The sequence below is a fragment of the Hylobates moloch genome, unplaced genomic scaffold (genome assembly GCF_009828535.3).
Source record: "Hylobates moloch isolate HMO894 unplaced genomic scaffold, HMol_V3 SCAFFOLD_9, whole genome shotgun sequence".
Classification (NCBI taxonomy): Eukaryota; Metazoa; Chordata; class Mammalia; order Primates; family Hylobatidae; genus Hylobates; species Hylobates moloch.
This window is the reverse complement of record NW_026652284.1, coordinates 1,891,545-1,913,052: the sequence shown is the minus strand read 5'-3', so window position 1 is coordinate 1,913,052 and position 21,508 is coordinate 1,891,545. Positions and strand designations below refer to the sequence as shown.

The 21,508-nt window shown below is 56.3% G+C and overlaps 1 protein-coding gene across 8 annotated transcripts in view; it reads left to right on the top strand.

The window, feature by feature from the left end:
* Nucleotides 1–21,508, top strand: part of MORN1 (MORN repeat containing 1) — a 69,267-nt gene that overhangs the window by 902 nt on the left and 46,857 nt on the right. For 3 of the 8 annotated variants that reach the window (XM_032758669.2, XM_058444577.1, XM_058444578.1), the window contains exons 1-8: nucleotides 85–629; nucleotides 850–921; nucleotides 2,744–2,842; nucleotides 3,552–3,662; nucleotides 5,228–5,318; nucleotides 6,056–6,143; nucleotides 16,786–16,882; nucleotides 18,732–18,842. In XM_032758669.2, the coding sequence (XP_032614560.1) occupies nucleotides 440–629; nucleotides 850–921; nucleotides 2,744–2,842; nucleotides 3,552–3,662; nucleotides 5,228–5,318; nucleotides 6,056–6,143; nucleotides 16,786–16,882; nucleotides 18,732–18,842 (859 nt within the window). In that variant the 5' untranslated portion in view covers nucleotides 85–439. Of the gene's footprint in view, nucleotides 1–84; nucleotides 630–849; nucleotides 922–2,743; nucleotides 2,843–3,551; nucleotides 3,663–5,227; nucleotides 5,319–6,055; nucleotides 6,144–16,785; nucleotides 16,883–18,731; nucleotides 18,843–21,508 lie in introns of those variants that run through there. The other 5 variants (XM_032758673.2, XM_058444575.1, XM_058444580.1 and 2 more) reach the window with 3 other exon arrangements.

Here is a 21,508-nt window from a genome sequence, read left to right as displayed (position 1 = left end):
AACCCAGGAAGTGGAGGTTGCAGTGAGCCGAGATCGCGCCACTGCACCCCAGCCTGGGCGACAGAGCAAGACTCAGTCTCAAAAAAAAAAAAAGATCAGGTTTTGATAGGCACTGTTTCTAGAATCAAATAAACGGGTCTGGAATGAACTCAGAGCTAACACTAGTATCTTCAGGTAGAACCTGACCCTGATTTGGGACAGATACAGTAGCCTGTGGTAACCCCCTGCCCTCCTCCCCGACATTTCCCCGTAAACTCTGCCCCCAAGATGTGCCTGGGGAACTGGTGGGGAGGGAGCCCTGCCCATTCCAGGAACTGCGGGAATTGGCGGGTGGCACATCCAGCAACTAGGAAGAGATGAAGCCGGCCAGGCTGTCCTTGGGTATGAGTGTGGATTTTCGCCCCAGGGATAGGAGGCCACTGAAGGGCCACAGCAGGGGATGGGAGAGTCTGCTCCTCCCCTGTGTGCCTCACTGACACTGCCGCTCTGCCTTCCCCTGGCTCACTCATCTCCTGCAACAAGGCTCCCAACCTGCCCCTCACCACCTCCCAAGCACCTCTGCTCTCTCAAGGACCTGCACTTGTTTCAAGCCAGCCGTCCTCTCACTGGGCCTGTCTTCTGTGCACCAAGTAGGTCCTCATCCTTGTCACATAATCAAATGAGCAAATGGATGGCCCAACAGTCGACAGGAGAGCTCATGAGCCCCACAGGTCGCCTCTGGTCTGCTGAAGGTGATGTGTACCAACCCCTTGAAGGCTCTCAAGGGAGCTGCACTCCGTCCTTCAGCACTGGAGACCATCCCTCATCTCAGTGTCTGTGCTTACCTGTGCGTGTCTTCTCAATACTCAGGTTATGGTGTCTACGTATACCCAAATTCCTTCTTTCGATATGAAGGAGAATGGAAAGGAGGGAGGAAGCACGGTGAGAAGCCTCTGTGGTCTCTTCTTGCAGCTGCTGCCCCACAGCTGATGAAGCCACTTTCTCCCCGGGAGGTTGGGTGGGCAAGTGGCATTTCCTGTAGCTTTCGAGCCCATTGTACCCTGGTGCTTCCCTGGCTGCTCAGGGTAAGGCCCGATGGGCAGGGGAAACAGAGACCTGGGAGACCCCCCTGGAGGGCCACCTTTAGCAAAGGAAGCTGCAACTTAGAAATTCTCCCTAGAGGTTGAGTTCATTTGTCTTTTCCAGACTGAAAACAAGCTTTATGGTTTATTTCTGATTATAAAGAGAACCTACTTTGTAGTAAGTCTAAGTAATAGAAGAAAGAAAGTGTAAAGTCAGGCCAAGCGCAGTGGCTCACACCTGTAATCCCAGTACTTTGGGAGGCCAAGGTGGGCGGATCACTTGAGGTCAGGAGTTCCAGAACAGCCTGACCAGCATGCTGAAACCCTGACCCTACTAAAAATACAATAATAGCTGGACGTGGTAAGGCACACCTGTAATCCCAGCTACTCGGCAGGCTGCCCCAGGAGAATCCCTTGAACACAGGAGGCAGAGGTTGCAGTCAGCTGAGATTGTGCCACTGCACTCCAGCCTGGGTGACAGACTGAGACTCCCATCTCAAAACAAAACAAAAAAAGCAAGTATAAAGTCAATAACACCTGTACCCCCCAACCCCAGGCAAGTGCCATGAACCTTCGGTGGTGTGGACGTTCCTGCCACTGTGCTCCTCACGCAGTTGTTTTTTTTTTTTTTTTTCTTGAGACACGGGCGGGCTCTCTGGCCCCGCCCCGAGGGCGGTGGCGCAACCTCAGCTCACTGCAAGCTCTGCCTCCGGGTTCACGCCATTCTCCTGCCTCAGCCTCTCCGAGTAGCTGGGACTACAGGCGCCCGCCACCACGCCCGGCTAATTTTTTGTATTTTTAGTAGAGACAGGGTTTCACCGTGGTCTCGATCTCCTGACCTCGTGATCCGCCCGCCTCGGCCTCCCAAAGTGCTGGGATTACAAGCGTGAGCCACCGCGCCCGGCCTCCTCACGCAGTTTTGTATCTGCTCTCTGCCAGTTTTTCTTTTTTTTTTTTTTTTTTTTTTTTAGGCAGATTTTGCTCTTTTTGCCAGGCTAGATCAAGGTCAACTCGGCTCATCCAACTCGGTCCGGTTCAACGATTCTGCTGGGATTACAGGCACCTGCCACCACGCCCAGCTAATTTTTGTATTTTTAGTAGAGATGCAGTTTTGCCATGTTGGCCAGGCTGGTCTCGAACTCTTGATCTCAGTTGATGCGCCCACCTCGACCTCCCAAAGTGCTGGGATTACAGGCATGAGACACTGCGCCCAGCCACTCTGCCCAGTTTTCTTTTCTTTTCTTTTCTTTTTTTTTGACAGTCTCGCTCTGTCACCCAGGCTGGAGTGCAGTGGTGCAATCACGGCTCTCTGCAGCCTCAACCTCCTGGCTCAAGTGATCCTCCCACCTCAGCCTCCTGAGCAGCTGGAACCACAAACATGTACCACCATACCCAGCTAATTTTTAAAATTTTGTGTAGAGACGGGGTCTCTCCGTGTTGTTCAGGCTGGTTGCCTGCACTTTGATTCCTCTGCTTGTTCTGGATAAGGCTCAGGCATGTTTCGGCAGATGTTTTTGAGAACATTTTTTTATTTTTAAATACACGTATAGCCTGAGTGATGGAGCCAAACACAGGTTTTGAAGCCAAGCTCTTCGTTCTGAGAAACAGGCCCAACACTGCACAGTGTCATTCGCAGTCAACCCAACCACTGTCTGAGTTCACATGACGATTTTTCCTGCCAGGTCACGGGAAGTTGTTATTTAAAGATGGCAGTTATTACGAAGGGGCGTTTGTGGACGGAGAGATCATGGGAGAAGGCCGCCGGCACTGGGCCTGGTCAGGTGAGCTGTAGCCAGAATGGCACATTCACTCCTTTCTCATAACCCATCGGGCTCAGTTGGTCCCGCGAGTCTAGATGCAGAAGGTGTGATATGTAGACGGGAAGCTTTTGTGCCGTGAGGGGCCTGGCCTACTGGGAAGCCCGGGGGACCTGACAGAGGCTCTGTGGTCCCCGCTGAGAGCAACTCAGGCTTCCAGAGACACTTTCCTGGAATAAAGATTTTTCTGTCCCAAGTTACACTATTTCCTTTTATTTAAAGCTTTTTCAGCCACATTGTATCCCTAGGTGGGAAACCAGCTTTGGGGACTCGTTGCCAGGAGCTATGTCTCCAGGAACCTCAGACCCTCACACCAGAGGGGTCGGTGGCTTCTCAGTGGAGGTGTTTTCTCTCAGGCTTGGCTTTCAGTTTTTAAAGAGCCAGGGAAAAAGCTCACCCTTCACCTTGCAAACTGACCAGAGGGTCCTTTGCCCTCAGGATAGATGCCCACAGAGAGTGTCTGCCTGGGGCTGTCTGCATGCCCAGCTGTTGGGGAGACCAGACCTGCTTACCATGTTTTCCCTCATGAACCAGACTGAGTAGTATGATGGAGGCAGGGACATCCATTCTGGAATGGTTCCTGCGTCTCATGAGTCAGGGACAGAGGAGAGCCGACTGGGGCCGCAGCCCTGAACTGAACCTTCTGTCTCCCCTCCTCCTTGTGCACATGCAGGAGACACCTTTTCTGGACAGTTTGTTCTGGGAGAGCCTCAAGGATATGGCGTCATGGAGTACAAAGCCGGCGGATGTTACGAAGGGGAGGTCTCCCACGGCATGCGGGAAGGTCTGGTGTCCACAGGAGCCGGGTGCTGTGAGGGCGGGCACTTTCAGGACACGGAATCCTACATCCACTCGGGTTCGGGAACCTCTGATAGGGCCTGCCTGACTTCAGAGGGTGGGAAAGGAGGTAGGGGGCCCATGCCCTCTTCTCCCCACCCCTAGGCCATGTCCTATGCCCTGCGTATACCAGTATGCCCACCTGCGTACACCAGTATGCCCACCTGCGTACACCAGTATGCCCACCGGGTCCTGTGGCGCTTGGTGCAGCTCTGTTATTCACTACCGCGGAACAGACATCCATGGCTTAGGGGTTAAAATGGCCACTGCTTTATTAACTGCTCTTGATCCTGGGGTCAGTAGGTTGGCCTGGGCCCTGCGGGGAGGGGCTTCTGGTCTGGTCTTATGTGGGGTCACTAAATGGCTACAGCCACAGCAACTCCGCCAGGCCTGAGGGTCCCTGAAGTCCTCACAGGCGTGGGAAGCCCAGCTCCTTGCCCAGTAGTCTTGGACAGCTTAGCCACTTCCTCCACATTCTGTTGGCCCAAGCAAGTCAGGAGGCCAGACTCAAGCCAGGAGGGGCTGTGCCCTGTCCCTCTACCCAGCCAAGCCAGGCCCGGCACGGTCCACAGTCCCACAGCCAAAAGGCCACCCGCACCCGAGACAGGAGTCAAGCACATAATACCCTCCACCACAGACGGAGCTTCTTTTTCCAGTGTTTTCCTTATGTTAAGAAGCAGAGGCCAGGCGTGGTGGCTCACACTTGTAATCCCAGCACTTTGGGAGGCCAAGGTGGGTGGATCACCTGAGGTCAGGAGTTTGAGACCAGCCTTGGCAAAATGGTGAAACTCTGTCTCTACTAAAAATACAAAAATGGCTGGGCATGGTGGCACACACCTGTAATCCCAGCTACTCAGGAGGCTGAGGCAGGACAATCACTTGAACCTGGGAGGCAGAGGTTGTTGTGAGCCGAGATCATGCCACTACACTCCAGCCTGGCGACAGAGCGAGACTCCGTCTCAAAAGCAAAGCAACAACAGCAACAAAACAAAAGCAGCAGAAATACTCTCAAATTTCTGAGTTGTCCAAAATCTGAAAATGCCACAGTTTACAAATCCCTATCCTCTTTTGAGTCTCTCCTCGTTCAGGTCAAGCCCTGCCCTCCTCACTGTGAACTTGAAGTTTCTTGTAAAAACAAACGACAGGCCCAAACTGCACCCATCCTCACCCCAGCAGGACGCAGAGCCTGTGCAGCCTCAGATGGCAGTCTGCAGGGCCCCTCGACAGCACCTTTCAGAACTGGACCCCAGGGCCATTTTTGCTGCCCTGTCAGCTGACTGACCTGTCCCAAAGCACATCCACCCTTGCTGTTCAGAGCCTCCCCGAGCCGTGCCGAGGCCTCTGTGTAGCCAGGCCTGGAGGGTCTGTCATGTTCTTGGGGGGGCCCTGAGCCCCATGCCTCCTAGACTCACTACTTTTCTCCTGCCCGCCCTCCAGGGAGCAGAGGGCAGATTCCTTCTCAGATGCAGGAGGAGGCACAAAGCCAAGTCTGTCTCTCGGTCCCTTCTCCAGGACACGGGTTTCTGGTGGACCGGGATGGACAAGTGTACCAGGGCTCCTTCCATGACAACAAGAGGCACGGCCATGGGCAGGTGCTCTTTAAGTGAGTATGAGTCTTGCAGGTGCTGCCTGGCGCGTAACAGATACACAGGGCAGGTGTGAGGCCATGTGGCCTGGGAGTGTAGACAGGACTGCCATGGGACACCCCGGGCCTGTTCTGGCCCCTGCTGTCTACCCACCACCCCCTCCCAGTGCCAAGTTGTTGAACCATATTCTGTGGTTTCGGTGTTATTCTGTAATTTTCCCCTTGTTTATTGAAATTGACCAATTGTGTGTTTAGTAGATAAAACATCACCCCCCCCAATTAAAATACCTCCTGAGAACGTCAGGTTGGCAGCAAAGTGGCACCACAGGAGCATCTCCAGGTCTAAATGAGGATGGGGGCACCCTCCGGCCAGCAGAGCCTCCCGCCTCCCAAGTGCTGGGCATCTTCAGCCCGTGTGGAAATTCCCACGGCGGAGTCTCAGCCTCACTGGCTGTGGAGACTGCAGCCCCCTCCCATTGCCTTTCCTGTGTCATTTCCCATTTTGAGTGGCGGAAGCTGAGCGCGTCCTGAGCAGGCCTACCATCTAGGGTGGGGGTGGGCGGACGTGTCCCCACCGCCTGTCGTCGGCCCCCAGCCGGCCCTGGCGAGGCAGGAGCTCTTGGGGCCATCTGCTCGGGCCTATTTTTGCCTTGGTCCCGCGGTGCCTGCGGAGCCCGGTGGGAGGAGCCGGTCTGAGTCACTGCCACCACCTGGCTCCCCCTGTTGAGAGTGGACTCTGTGCGTGTGTCCCCCAGGAACGGTGACAAGTACGACGGCGACTGGGTCCGGGACCAGCGTCAGGGACATGGGGTGCTGCGCTGCGCTGACGGCTCCACCTACGAGGTACCCGGGGGCGCACAACGCCTGCTGCCCAGAGGGTACAGGTCTCGTGGTGGGCAGGGTGGGTACGGTGTATGGGGAGCCTCACCCTGGCAGCTTCTGCACGTGCCAGGCCCTGCAATTCCCTTATCCCGTGTGGGAAGATAAGTTTCTCTCTCCCCTCACAGTTCCCTGTTGGGAAAAGAGAAAAACAAACAGGAGTGTATTCATATGTGTGCCTTGTGTATACTCGGGAGATACGCGGAGAGGCAGGGAAGCTCACAGGCGGCTCTCACTTTTGACTTAAATCCATTTTCAGCCAAACCAAAGGAAGAAGGGTGTTGGGGGCCAGTGACGGGGATAAGGCTTGTGGTACAGCTAAGGCGGGGCCTTCTCCACCGACAGGAGCCTTTGCGCCTCGGTGATCTGGGGCCTTTCTCTTCCTGGTACGGAGAGGAGATACCCTTACCAGTGGAATTTCCTTTACGGATGCAAATTCTTCTTACAAAAGGGAGCTTCTCCTGTGTCTGCAGTTTCTCAAAATAATCTGCTCAAAATAGTGCTGATGCCAAAGAGGCAGATTTGGGGGTGGTACATTCTCGTCTGTGACAGGCCCCACAAGGCAGGGACTAGGATTGTTCTCGGGGGCATGGGGCAGTGGCCCCGTGAGTGCAGAGAGCAAATTTCAGGATGTTTGGAGGAGAGGACGCCAGACTTGTTGACAGGCTGGATGTGCAGGCAAAGGCAAGAGAAGAGTCAAGGTTGGTGCCTGAGCTTTCGGTCTGAGCATTGAATGGATAGTGGGGCCTGGTTCAGGACGCAGTCAGGAGGCAGAAGCAATGCCGATCACTCCAATGGGGAAAAATGTAATGAAAAAATCACTAACAAGGATGATTCAGGAGACAGAAACCACACCCATCACTCCAATGGGGAAAACGTAATGAAAGAGTCACTAACAAGGACGAAGCAGCTAGCTACCAAAAAGGGCAGGAGAAGGAATAGCAACATCACAATGTCAGGAGGGGGCCCGGAGACAGACCCTCCGCGGTGGAGTCTGGGAGTGATGTGGTTGCTGCTTGGGCTAGGCTGCAGGCCTGAGCTCCTAGCTGGTGGGAAGGGGAGGCTGCTGGTCCACAGCATGGGGGAGGGGGGGGGCTTCACGGTTAACCAAGCCATCCCCCATGCTGGCCGTGAGGCACCAGCAGAACTGAGGGCCTCAGGAGCCCAGGTGCTGCTGTGTGAGGCTGTCACAGCCATGAGGATGACCATGACTGCAAGGGCTGCGAGGGGCCCCCTGAGCATCCAGCAGCACTAACAGGAAGGAACCACACGTGCAGGTCTCTAAACACAGCGCAGATCACAGTCAGAGAATCAGGACTGCTGTGGCCATGGAGAGGAGTCCCTCGTTCCTTAAAGCCTCGGGGCTGCTTTGATGAGAAACGCAACATTTAATTGTGTGGGTCGCAGAGTTACAATGTCAGTTGAATTCCCTTCCTTGCCAAGATTCTGCTGTGAAAGTTGGAGCAGTGGTTGGAGAGAATGGTCCCTGGAACTAGGAGGAACCCAGCACCCTCCTGAGACTCAGACCTCCACAGAGAGGGTGTGGCTGCCAGCCCAGGTGGTAGAGAGGTTTTCTAGGGTGCCAGGGGCCAAAGCTACTTCTCAGGAAACTCCCCCTGAGGTGCAGGAGACGCTTGTCAGAGACCAGACACTGGGGTTTTCCACAGGCCACTGGCCCTGGCCATAGGAGTTAAAGTAGAAGCACTGCCTCCCACAGTCCTGCCTTGTTCTCTGTTGACAAAGCCTGGCATTGCACTTGCTGGCAAAGGAGAAACATTGACAGGGTCCAGTTCCCGTCAGGCAAAAGTGGGCAAGGAAGGGAGGTGCTGGGAGCTGAGAGGTGATGGATTGGCAGTTGGCATGCGGCCACATGGGGATGGAGGAGATGGGGGTGGGGATGGGAGCTTCATCCTGGCTGGCACAGCTGCCTGCAGCAGGGCCTCAGAGGTGGTCAGATGTGGGGCCCCTGGAGGGGTGGTCAGGCGGGAGGTGCAGCGTGGCTCCCCTCTGCATGCGTGTCCACCCTCCCTGCTCTTGAAACAGAGCATCCTGCTTGGGTAAAAGTGCCACCCATGCCCACTCCAGGGACTGCCAGCCCTGCTCAGGGCAGTTGGCCATTGGCAGTGTCCTTGCTGGACCACGGGAGTCCACGTCAGCGTCGTTGCTGCCCCTGCTGGCCTGGGCTGGTGCTGCAAGTTCTCACCTGAGCCATATGCAGGAGATGCTGTAGCCAGGCCAAGGCTCTGCCTCTTCTCCTCTGGGGATGTGTGTCCATCCTACAGGACCAGACTTCACTGCGTGCTGGGGCAGCCACTGCTCCCTTGTCTTCACTGTCCAGAGTGGCAGTGGGAGAGTGTGGCCAAGGGAGTCCCTGGGCAGAATTCTCTTCTGCCCGCCCCTTCCCACCCCAGCACACCCGGGCCCCCACCCCACTGCCACCGTGACAGTTCCCTCGCCTTGCAGGGCTAGGGCAAAGCTGGGGCCGGCACTGGTGCACAGCTCTGGAGCTTGGGCTCAGGTGTGTGGTTTCACTTCCTGGGTGCCAGGCGCTGCTGTCAGCCTCTCGGTGCATTGGTTCATGATCCCCACCTGTCCGAGCAGGGCATAGGTGAGGAAGCTGAGGTGCAGTGATGGCAGGCTCCCTCACCAGGGAATGGCAAGGCAGCCCTGGGGGCCCCCGGCCACTCACCCAATCCTCACGTTCCCTGAGATTCAGGAAGACCTGGTCAGGGCCTGTCTCGTGGCCTAGGGACACAGAGGTGCCGCCTGCTGCCAGACAGAGCCATCCGCTCCAGCCTGGGCTGGGCAAGAAGCAGCTCCTGTTCTTCCAGAGGACCATGGACAGCTTCGTCTTCCCCACCCCCCCTCCCAGCACAGCCCTGTCCCCAGAGGCTGTTCTGTCCCACAGGTCCCCTGGCTACCACCCAGGCGCCAACTCGGGTCCACACTGCTTGCTGGTCACCAGCGCCCTGGGCCAAGAGAGAGGACCAGGCAAGGGACGGCCCCCTCCCTCCTGGGCTGACAGCAGCAGGGTGCTCAGCGCATCCACCAGGGGGCAGCCCAGCCCTGTCCCGGCACCACACTGGCCCGGGCCTTGCCAGAGGGAGGCGGCTCCTCCCCGGGAGCCCAGAGCTTATTCCCAGGCCATGAGTTTGGACCGGGGAGGATGGCCTAGGATGGCCACTGGGCCCAAGGGCTGGCTGGGTACTCCTGAGAGCCGGGCCCCCAAGCGGCCCCCCAGGCCCTTCTGCTTGGGATGGTTTCTCCCCTTGGTGCTAAAGTCTTGAATTCTGCAGAGAGTTTTGCAGAGCATTTCTGTGAGCGTCTTGGTGCAAAACCCTTCTAGTGACCGACATTCCTGGGGTTATAACATGACCTCCCCACTCCTCTGCCATCCAGGCCCAGAGGACTGGGAGACCTGGGCAGGCCCTGGGACCGCCTGCCAACCGAGGCCCACACACCCTCACCAGGCAGGCCCATGGCTTGAGCTCCCTGGGGACACTGCTCGCTGCCCCATGGGGTGCCCTGGGCAATGTCACCGGTGGCAGCAGTCCCCTGGCCTTATCCACACTGCTGACACCCGCAGGCACGGGGAGACCGTGGCCAGTGAGCTGCCTGCTCCTCCAGCACCTTCTCCAGGCATTGCTCCTGCCCAGACTGATGTAGACGCTACGAACAGAGAAGGGCGCCTGAGGCCAAAAGGACAGGCTGGGCCCCCATGCCCTCAGGTCAGGACTGGGCCGGGGCTGCCTCCCACGCAGCACAGCCGTGGCTGCCAGACCACACTTCAGAGGCAAGAGGTTTTCACATGGCTGTTTGTGCAAGAAAACATGACTAGGTCTGTCCCTTGGACTCTGGTTAATGAGGAGAAGCGAGGCTCTCTTGGCTCAGCTGCTCAGTTCTCTGCTCTGCATCTTAGTGCTGGGCCCTCCGGTCACAGTGCCTCTCCTCCACCTTCAGCCTGGAGAGTAAACGGCATCGACCCAGAGAGGCAGCAGCCTCCGGAGACGGGAGTCAGGCCACACATCCCGAGAGCTGTCCAGAGTGAGGGGACAGCCATTCCTTGTGGTGTCATTAGTCAAACATTTAGCCTGCTTTAAAAAACATTTTGTCGACCAGGCACGGTGGCTCACACCTGTAATCTCAGCACTTTGGGAGGCCGAGGTGGGAGGACTGCTTGAGCCCAGGAGTTCAAGACCAGCCTGGGCAACATAGGGAGACCGTGTCTCTACAAAAGAAGTTTTAAAAAATACAAAATTAGGCCAGGTGCAGTGGCTCAGGCCTGTAATCCCAGCACTTTGGGAGGCCGAAGTGGGAGGATTGCTTGGGCCCAGGAGTTCAAGACCAGCCTGGGCAACATAGGGAGACCCTGTCTCCACAAATGAATTTTTTAAAAATACAAAATTAGCCAAGCGTGGTGGCACACACCTGTGGCCCCAGCTACTCAGGAGGCTGAGGAGGGAGGATCACTTGCACCTGGGAGGCAGAGGTTGTAGTGAGCTGAGATCACGCCCACTGCACTCCAGCCTGGGCAACAGAGCAAGACCCTGTCTCGAAAATAAAAAACCAAAACACCAACCATTTTGTCATGGTAAAATCCATATAACATAAAACTTAGCATCTTAACTACTTTTTGTTTTGAAGAGGCGAGGTCTCACTGTGTTGCCCAGGCTAATCTCCAATTCCTCGGCCCCAAGTGCTTCTGCCTTGGCCCCCAAAGGGCTGGGATTTCAGGTGCGAGCCACTGCACTGGGCCATGACCATTTTTAAGCATGCAGTGGAGTGGCAGGAGGCACATGCACATTTTGTGCAGCCACAACCACATCCACCTCCAGAACTTTGTCACCTTCCCACCCGAACCTCTGTCCCCATCCAACACGAACTCCGCACGCTCCCGCCCCTGGCAGCCACCGTTCCACTGTGTGTCTGTGACTCTATTGATCTCAGGGCCTCCTGTGAGTGGTGTCCTTTCGTGCCAGGCTTGTTTCACCCAGCACAGTGTCCCTAGATGCCTCCATGCTAGAGCCTGTGCCAGCCCCTCCTTCCTTCCTAAGGCTGAGCCAGGCCCGCACCCCCCCCCCCAACCCTGTGTGGACAGACACGCTTCTCTGCCCGTCTGTGGGTGGACTCTGGGGAGGCTTCCCCTCCTGGGTCCTGTGGGTGATGCTGCTGTGAATACGGCTGCACAGACGGGCCGCAGCCCCAGAAGTGAGACTGCTGCATCGGATGGTGATTCTGTTTTTAATTTTCGAGGAACCGCCATGCTGTTCTCCACAGCGGCCTCACCCTTTTACCTTCCTGCCCACAGTGTACACCGTTCCAGTTCCTCCCCAGCCTCACCAGCACTGGTTATTTTCTGTTGTTTTTGTAAAAGGTTACCCTAATGAGTATTAGTCCTCTTGACAATAATCACAATTGAGACGCAAGCCCACCCACTGTCAGCCGTGGCCACCACTGCACACCCGGTCTCCCCCTCTTTGACGCTTCTTGGCGGCTGTAGTCTCCCCCAGTCCTGGCCACTAGCTGCCCCCACCCGGGAGCACCTGCCCCTCACTATGTTGGTGCTGCCAGGCTTTGTGGAGTGCCTTTGTGCACAGGAGTTTGGCCTTTTGACTTCTTCCCTGGGAGCTTAAGCCATCGATCAAGGCCACAAGGCAGGCGCTGGGACCTTCTTGGACACTGAGTTTCCTCTCAGAACTGCCCTGCCCCTCCAGCCACACCCCAACCAGCGCCGGCTGTTCGTTTATTTTTAGAGATCATTTTATGTTCTGAAAAGACTAGAAAGTGGTAAGTCCTTTCTTCTCTCTCTCCTGGCCTTCGCCTCTGCCCACCTCGGAGCATGCCCTTGGCACCTCCTACGTCAGCTCTGATCCACCCATCTATAGTAGGAGAAACTCCAGGAGACATTGGCTGCTATGCAGGCACTGTGAGCTCGGGGTTGGCGAGGCCCCTCCGGGAGACCTGTTCTCCCTCTCGACAGCAGGTGTGTCTCCTGCCTTACAGCCAGTATATTCCTTAATGCAGAGCTCTGTGAAGAACCTTTTTTAAAAAATGCATTCTAGAAAAAAATGCCTTCCTGAAAATAAATGTGTTACAGCTTCTTCTGACGGAAAATAAGAACAGCGGATCCCAAAGCAGAGAAGGCTTCTCTTCCACAGGGACAGGAGCCACGCGGCTCAGGCCGGTCCTGGAAGCCACAGAGTTCCTGGGCCACCAGCACCCCCACCAGCCTGCGACGCCTCAGCCACCTCCATCCCCCCAACTCCTAGTTTACAGCTTACTGCCTCGACCTCCCAGGACCCTAGGCCTTGGGCAGGCCCCACACGTCCTCCAGAACATCCTCAGTGGTTGCCGGACCAGAACGCAGAGCAGACAGAGTGGAGGCCACACGTGTGTGTGCACATCAGAGCGTCTCCTACCCACGTTGGCAGCACCGCGGCCCTCCGGGTGTCCCCGGCTACATCAGCTGCGCCATGAGTGTTGGCTGTCTCACACGCCAGCTTTCCCAGAGTCGCCGCTGGGTGCCAAGCACCTGCTCACTGCACGGAGCAGGTGGCTCCTTCTGGGCGGCTTTGCCTGCCACAGTCCCCAGGCCTCCTCTCCTCAGCTGGGCGTGTGTGGGAATGCCCAACCAGGGGCCTCCACGGGGCCTACAGCCTCCACATTTGGGCCTACTGTCCTCGGACCCAGGGGTCACAGTACAGGAAGCCTGGGCCAGTGGGGGACCCCTGGGGTGCATGTAACACTGAGAATCATGTAGATAATTTGGGGTGTTTGAGCACGCATGGCCTGTGGGGAGTCTGGCCGGCTTGCCTCATGTGGACCCCCCACCACCCTGGGGCAGAGGAGGGGGCCGGCTTTTGGGGCCGTCGTGGAAGCACTAGGGTTACACTAGGGCAGGCCCCATGTCCCCTCTGGAACTCCTCACTGTTCACACCTTGAAGCCTAGGCACTTGCGATGGGACCAGCGAGGTCAAACGCAGGACTCCTGGTCCTCACTGTTACCAGGAAGTGACTCAAATGGCCGATCTTCAGAAACCGGAGCTAGCCCTACCTGTCCCACCAAGGCACACCAGCCCCTGAGCAGTCACAGGGCCCAGGCAGGAGGGTCCGGCGGGCTCCTCACTCATGCCGTGGCCTGAGGGGGCTGGGCAGCTGGTCCTCGGAGCCCCCACCTGGTGCACCAGGCCGTGAACCTCAGCAAAGGCCCCGTCTCTTGATGCCCAAGGTTTGGCAATGGTTGGGGGTTACTTTTTCCAGACTACAACACCCTCGAGGCCGACACTGGGGAAAGCTGGAGCCCCCGCTCTTCACCCCCACCTCCAAGGGCTGTCGAACCCCAAGGAGCACCAGACCCAGGACCCCCCCAGGAGGGCCAGAGGCAGGAAGTGCCTGATGGTGCCACGGGAGGGTGGACGCCTGACCAGGGCCTGAAAACAGAGGGCGTCGCTTCCAATAAAGCATGGAAAGAAAACAGCATGAATGGACCAGAAGCGCTTCCCAGAGGGAGAAAGAAGAGCACTCAACCTCTTCTGCCTCAGGCTGCTTGGAGTGGGCCAGCGCCAGAGCAGTCCCTGCACCAGCCGAGCCGTCCAAGCTCATCGACCATCAAAGGAAGATGTGAGCCTTTGGCTGAGTGGTGCTGGGAGCTGGGGAGAGCCGAGCACTGCCCGGGGCCTCCTGAGTGCTCTGCCACCCGGCCGAGCAGGGCAGGGAAGGGAGGGCCCCTCACAGAGGACACCCTTGTGGTCCTGGGGTTGCCTTTGTGACCGAGGGGGATGTATGTCTGTCACCATCATTCTGCACGACTGCTTCCTGACTTTGGAACCGCTGTTCGCCTTTTTATTTTGGGTGTGGACCTGGACCCCAAGTGGCCCTTCCCCAAAGGTCATGTGACCATCACCACCTTCCTGTGTCCCACACCGCACACCTGTGCTCACCTGGGTGCCAGGCAGTGGCCCAGCAGGGAGGAAGAGGGTCAGCAGGTGGCAGCATGCCCATTCCTCAGTCCCAGCCTCTGTGTGGCTGAGGCCCTGCACGTAACTCTCCACGCTGGGCATTGGCCTGGACTGTGTCTGGGTGCTCCCTGAGGCCCGGGCGGGAGGCAGCTGCTCCACGACTCTCAGCGCCCCAGTCTGTGCCGTCAGCAGGAGGATCAGGAGCCTCTCCTGCACCCTATTTAATAAGCTCTTGCTCGTTCCTGCTTGGGGTGCATGCAACAGAAACAGCCGAATTGTCAAAGGTGTGATTGATAACATGAATTAGACAAGACCGTGCTATTGGATCAGTTGAATTGATCACTCAAATATGCTTGGACTAACCAAGTGCTGCATGAAAGCTTGCCCAGCTCAGCTCTCCCACCCAGACACCAGCGGTGGGTACCAAGGATGCCAAGCCCTGACCTGATTGCTGCGCACCCAGGGAGGGGGATGCCAGGCAGGCTTGTGCCACATACGTGAGCCGCAGCCCCAGACCAACCATGGCTGGAGCCACTCACCCCAAAGGTGGGCTCTGCACCTCTGCATTTCTCGTGACGTGAGTGTGTCTGGCTTCCCCTGCCCAGCCACAGCCTCACTGGATACTCACCCTGGACGCCATATTGCAGCTGGTGTCAGTGCTGTCCCGCAGCTCCACCTCCCTCCTCCTGAAAGCCTGGGGCACCTTCCAGAGGCCGAGCAGGTGGAAGGGGGCAAAGACCAGACATCGCCATTCTCATTACTGACGGTGACGGGGGCCCCGGATGCCCTGAGGAGCCCTCAGCTGTGCGCTGACTCGTGGCTCTCCCCGTCCAGCGTGAATGAGATGAGAGACAGAGTGAGGACGCTGGTCCCAGGAAGGGACCCTCAAGAAATGCTCATCAAATGCAGTGGACTCTTGCCCAGTTTGGTGGGAACGTCTGGAGTCACAGGACAGAGAGTTGAGGGGGCAAGGCTGAGGGGAGGTGCTCTGTGGATGCAAGGGTGCCCACGGCCTCCAACAGGGCATGGCCTCCAGGCATGCCGTGCAGCAGCAGTCAGGGCAGCCCATGGACTGCGCCAGTCCTTGGTATCTGAACCCCAGAACCACTCTCACCTGACCCCACATGTGGTCAGCTCTGGGGCCCCCATCCAGTGTAGTTGTTAGTGTGGGTGGTGCTTGCCCAGGGCCCAGGGTGGCACGGTGAACCGGACTCTGATCTTCAGGGCACCTGTCTGGGCCAATGGGGTGACGTCAGTGGTGCACTCAGCTTGGAACACTGCAGGAATGCAGCCGGGTGGGTGCTGGCTGGGATCTTGGGGTCTGGGTGCTGGAGGGACAAGAGCCTCAGAGCAAGGGCCCTGTCCAGACTGCAGCCGGGCCTCTGCCCACCTGGCACCCCGAGCTGGCTGCCCAGCCTCTCCTGAAGCTAGAGCTGCCTTTTTGCTGCCTCCGGGCACCCACGCGGGCTGCCAGTTGTCTCGGATCGGAGCCCCCTGCCTGGAGGCGTGAGCCAGCCGTGCTCCCAGCCAGCAGCTGTGAGTTGCCCCTGCCCTGCCCTGCCCCCAGCTGATGGCCTGGACCTGGAGGCTTCTCTTTAGCCACTCTGTAAATGCGATCCACACACCCCGCCAGCCCCTCATGCACCGTGGCTCTCCCTGGCCTTTGGGGCAATCCAGTCGCCTTCAGGGCTTGTCTACAGAGGCTCTGTCTCCCTGCGGCCAGAGAGAGCTCCAGCACCATCCACTTCTCCCTGGTCTACCACACTCCTCAGCCCTGGCCCTCGGCCCTCACTGTCTCTTCTCACACATCTCAGGGCCCAGGATCCGTGGAGAGGCCCCAGAAGGCACGCACTGCGCCCTGCAGACCTGCTGAGGCTGCCTCAGGGTTCCCCTGGGAAAGGCACCCAGGGAGGGCCGGGCAGGGAAGCAGGAGCCCACTTGGCTCCTGCCAAAGAGTGAACAGAAGCAAAACGTGCCTTTGGTTAATTTTCCTTCTAATAGAAGTAATTTAGAGTCAAATGAAATACCATTGAAATTTTCCGTGAAAATAATCACCTTGCTATTTCACATGATTTTCCCAGGCTTTGTTGTATGACTTGGAAACCAGGCTTGTTATGAAGGAGGCAGAGTTGGGGTATGCAGCGAACAGGCATTTCTCCCAAGTGCACGGGCACATTTTTTCAAACTGTGTTTTTTAATTGGCCTCTTCATGTATAAATGAACAGTGTAACAGACAAGCAGGGCACCTTAATCCCAGCGCCACAGTCGGCCAGTTTGCAGGTTCAGGCCTCCTTTATGATACGTGCCACAAACGCAGTATCTTTGTATTAAAAGGATTTTTTTTGCTGAAATGTGCCCGTTCGAGGTTTTGTTTGCATTTTATATACTGTGCCATTGTTCCCATACCTCCTGGCATCGTTAAAATTCAAGAGGGAGTATATTTTGCAAAGCAAATTGGATCGCATTCTAATGAAACATAGTTTCTCTCCACCAAGGGACAGGCTGCAAGGACCCTCGAGACGATATGGTTTTCTAGCAGCCTTTGGTCCTGGGGCCCTGCTGTAGCCCCAGGAAGCCGCAGTGCCATGCGGGGACCCACAAAAGCCCCTTGGGAGCCACCAGCCTGAGCCTCACCCTTCTCTCTGCAGGGACAGTGGCACAGCGACGTCTTCAGTGGACTGGGCAGCATGGCCCACTGCTCAGGGGTCACCTATTACGGGTTGTGGATCAACGGCCACCCAGCAGGTAGGTGTCCCTGCCTTCCTGTGGGCACTGTGAGGTCCACTGTGGGGTGTGTCCCTGGCCCCTGGGCAGTCATATGGGAAATACTGACCCAGAGCACACTGGGGAGAGGGGGGGCAAAGTGGAATATAAAATCCCACCCCTTTTAAGGAAAAACATGTTCTAATCTGATGTCAGAAGTGTTCCTGCTGCAAGTGGGGCTTCCCGGACTTGGGGCCTGAGTGTCTGGGGGTGGCCTCGTCAAGGCTGCACTGTCCCCCAAGTGGCCTCTGTCCAATTTCCCTGAGCCCTCTGCACTGTGATGTGACCACAGGGTGGCCTCAGCTCACAGAAGGACCAGCCAATTGGGCCTCCTCTGGGGGCTGCCTCCCCAAGCCACCTTCCCTCTCCCCATGGTGTTCCTGGTGGCCTCTGGGTGGCCTCTCGATAGATTCCAGGATGAGGGTGCCACCCCAGGGGTCAGTCTAGCCAGAGACACAATACTCATCCAAACCTTGGGGCCAAGTTCGTGATAAGGTGCAGGTGCCACCAGCACCGACTCTGGCTCTGCACCGGGGCACCTGCAAGGTCTCAGCCCGGGCAGCCCCACACATGCCTCCTTGGGTTGGAGGACCGAGACCTGTTATCTGGAAGAGGTCACAGGGGTGACGGGTGACAGTAACTGCTGCCCTCAGCACAGACCTGCTGGCCCTGGGTTCCTCGTGGAGGCTGAGATCTTCGGGAAGGCAGGAGTGGCCAGGTGCCTGGGGAGCACTAAGAGGTGGGTCCCAGCACCCGCACGCACACAGTGCGCCCTGCAGGGGGTCCTGGGATGGAGGCCAAGCCTGGGTCCCAGCCCAGATGCTTCTCCCTCAGGTGGAGTCTCCCTGAGGGGCCCCTGGATCCTCAGCAGAGCCCTCCAGGAGTGTCTTGGTGATCTCACCTCAAGGGAAAGAATCCAGATCCCAGCCCCTCCTCCCAAAAAAGTCTCTTGGTCCTTGTTGAAATTTCTAGGTGGGAAAAATGGGGCAAGAGGTGCAGGACGCAGCCTGGCTTCACCTCGAGGAGGGTCTCCCTCCGAGCCAAGGTGGGCTCTGGCTTTGCCCCCAAAACACAGCAGGAGCTCCCACAGGGGCCAGCGCTTCAGGCCCTTCCCCAGCCCCACCGTTGCCATGAAGTCAGGGCACCCGCCACCCTGTGCACCCGGCGTCGCCTGTGCTGCCTTTTGAGGCAGCCTCAGATCCCAGGTGTTCTCCCAGCATCTGCTTTTAAAGTCCCTCCATTGTGCTTTGCTAGAGGCCAATCCATAGTGGAGAGTCAGGGATGGCAGGTGGGGGCAGGGTTGGTGGGCGGTGTGACGACACCGCCCACAGTGATGCCCCCAGGCCCCGGTGGAGCAGGGGCAGCCCTGGCTGCCAGGAGGCACTGGCCAGCCGGTGGACCCACCCTTGCCAGGCCTCGCCCCAGTCCCAGGTCCAGCACCTCAGGGTGCTGACTCAGACGCAGGGAACGCAGGGCCTGAATCCCAACCAGCGGGAAGACGTGTGGGAACATTCCATGGGCAGGAAAACCCAACAGCCCCACACCGCCCACTTGTGTCTCTTGCATGCTCCGTGGCCCCGGTGGTCCACTTGATTCGATTACACAGTGCTCTGGGCCAGCAGAGCTGAGCCTCACAGTCTGAGTGCAGATGACTGCCCAGGTCGCTGCTCTGCAAGGTGGCTTGTGGAGGGTCGGCCCCTGCATGTGCTTGTGTTCCAGCTGCCACACTGGGCTCTGGTCGGTTCCTGGGGTGCCCACTGCTGACTCAGCCATGGGGTGTGTGGGGGACCGTGCCAGTCACCGCTAAAGCCACACTCTTGTCCTCTCCCAGAACAAGCTACAAGGATTGTGATCTTGGGTCCGGAGGTGATGGAAGTGGCCCAAGGATCTCTCTTCTCGGTGAACGTTCAGCTGCTGCAGGACCACGGGGAAATTGCCAAGAGTAAGCATCTCCAGGGGGAGATGACCTAACGTTTCCAAAAGAGAAACAGGCAGCAGGTTCTTAAGCAGTGAAGATGCGGACGAGATGTTGCATGTGGCTCCTGAGGCACAGCAGTGACTTCGTGCCCAGAGCCTGGCAGAGAGGTCGCAGGCGCGCCAGCTCCCCTGCCAGTCAGGGCATGTGTGCAGGCATGTGTGCAAGCATGTGTGCACATATTGTGTGATGTGCGTGCTCGTGTATGTGTGTGCATACGTGTGTATGCCTTACACAGGTGTGCACAGGTCTGAATTTGTATACGTGTGGGGGGGGGGCACGCGTGCACATGTGTCAGTGTGTCCTTCCTTTTTAGGAGGAATAGTCTTCCGTTCCGGTGAGGGGCTGCTTTCTGCTTCCCCACTCATCCGCTGGTGGGCATTGCAGTTGTTTGCACCTTGGGCTGTTAGGAATAGTGCTGCTGTGGACATTTGTATACAAGTTTTTATGTGAATGTGTTTTCATTTCTCCTGGGTATGCACCTATGAATGGAATTGCTGGATCACATGGTAGATTTAGGTTTGAACTTTTTTTTTTTTTTGAGTTGGAGTTTCACTCTTGCTGCCCAGGCTGGAGTGCAGTGGCGCGATGTCGGCTCTCCGCAACCTCTGCCTCCCGCGTTCAAGCGATTCTGCCTCGGCCTCCTGAGTAGCTGGGATTACAGGCATGTGCCATCATGCCCCACTAATTTTGTATTTTGAGTAGAGATGGGGTTTCGCCATGTTGGTCAGGCTGGTCTCGAACTCCCAACCTCAGGTGATCAGCCCGCCTCAGCCTCCCAAAGTGCTGGGATTACAGGCGTGAGCCACCGCGCCTGGCCTGAACTTTTAAAGAAACTGCTAAACTGTTTTTCCAAAATGGCTGCAGCATTTTACAGTCCCGCCAGCAATGCATGAAGGTTCAGATTTCTCCGCGTCTTCCCAGCGCTTGGAATTGTGTCTTTTTGCAATAGCTGCCCTGTGGGTGTGAAGTGATAGCTCCTCGTGATTTTGATTTGCGTTTCTCTAACAAGTGATGATGGTGAGCGGCTCTTGCTGTGTTTATTGGCTATTTGTTTATCTTCTTTGGAAAAATGTCTATTCAAATATTGTACCCATTTTTTAAAAATTGGACTGTCAGTCAGGCACAGTGGCTCACACCTAAAATCCCAGCACTTCGGGAGGCTGAGGTGCGAGGATCACTAGAGCCCAGGAGATCTTTCTTTTTGTTGTTGTTGTTATTTTTTTTTTTTTTTTTTTTTTCCGAGACGGAGTCTCGCTCTGTCGCCCAGGCTGGAGTGCAGTGGCGCATTCTCAGCTCACTGCAAGCTCCACCTCCCGGGTTCACGCCATTCTCCTGCCTTAGCCTCTCCGAGTAGCTGGGACTACAGGCGCCCGCCACCACACCCGGCTAATTTTTTTTGTATTTTTAGTAGAGACAGGGTTTCACCGTGGTCTCGATCTCCTGACCTCGTGATCCTCCCGCCTCGGCCTCCCAAAGTGCTGGGATTACAAGCTTGAGCCACCGCGCCCGGCCTGTTGTTGTTGTTGTTGTTGTTGTTGTTGTTGTTGTTGTTTTGAGAGAGTCTCGCTGTGTCACCCGGGCTGGAGTGCAGTGGCGCGATCTCGGCTCACTGCAAGCTCCGCCTCCCAGGTTCAAATGATTCTTCTGCCTCAGCCTCCTGAGTAGCTGGGACTACAGGCGCCCACCACCACGCCCAGCTAATTTCTTGTATTTTTTTTTTTTTTTTTAGTAGAGACGGGGTTTCACCGTGTTGGCCAGGATGGTCTTGATCTCCTGACCTCATGATCTGCCTGCCTCAGCCTCCCAAAGTACTGGGATTACAGGCATGAGCCACCGCGCCGGCCAAGTCCAGGAGATCAAGACCAGCCTGGGCAATATAGTGAGACCCCATCCCTAAAATTAAAACCAAAATTGTTTTTAATTAGCTGGTCATGGTAGTGCATGCATGTGGTCCCAGCTACTCAGAAGGCTGAAATTGGGAGAGTCCCTTGAGCCCAGTAGGTTGAGGCTACAGTGAGCCCCATGACTGCACCACTACACTCTAGCCTGGGTGACAGAGGGAGACCCTGTCTCATAAAAAATAAATAAATAAATAAATAGAAGAAGAAAAAAACCGAAAAAAAAGTTGTCTTCTTATTTTTAGCTATAGAGTTCTTTACCTATTCTGGATATAAGCCTTTTATCAGATACATCTTTGCAAATGTTTTCTGTCCACCTATGGCTTCTCTTTTCATTTGCTTAATACTATCTTTGGAACAGCAAAAGTTTTTCAATTTGGTGAAGTCCAATTTGTCCATTTTTTCTTTTATGGAACATAGTTTTGGTACGGTATTTAAGAATTCTTTGCCTAACCCAAGTTTCACAAAGATTTTCTTGTATCCCTCTAGAAGTCTTATAGTTCTAGCTCTTACCTTTAGGCCTGTGATCCAGTATGAGTTATTTTTTATGGAAAAGATAAACTTCTAAATTCATCTTTTCTTCATGGGGATGTTCAATCATCCCAGCATCTTTTGTTGAGAACACTGTCCTTTCGCCGTTGAGTTGCCCTGGCACCTTGGTTGAAAATCAATAAGCCCTAAGAGTCAGGGTTTATGCCTGGACCCCCAGTCTGCTCCATTGATCTGTCTATC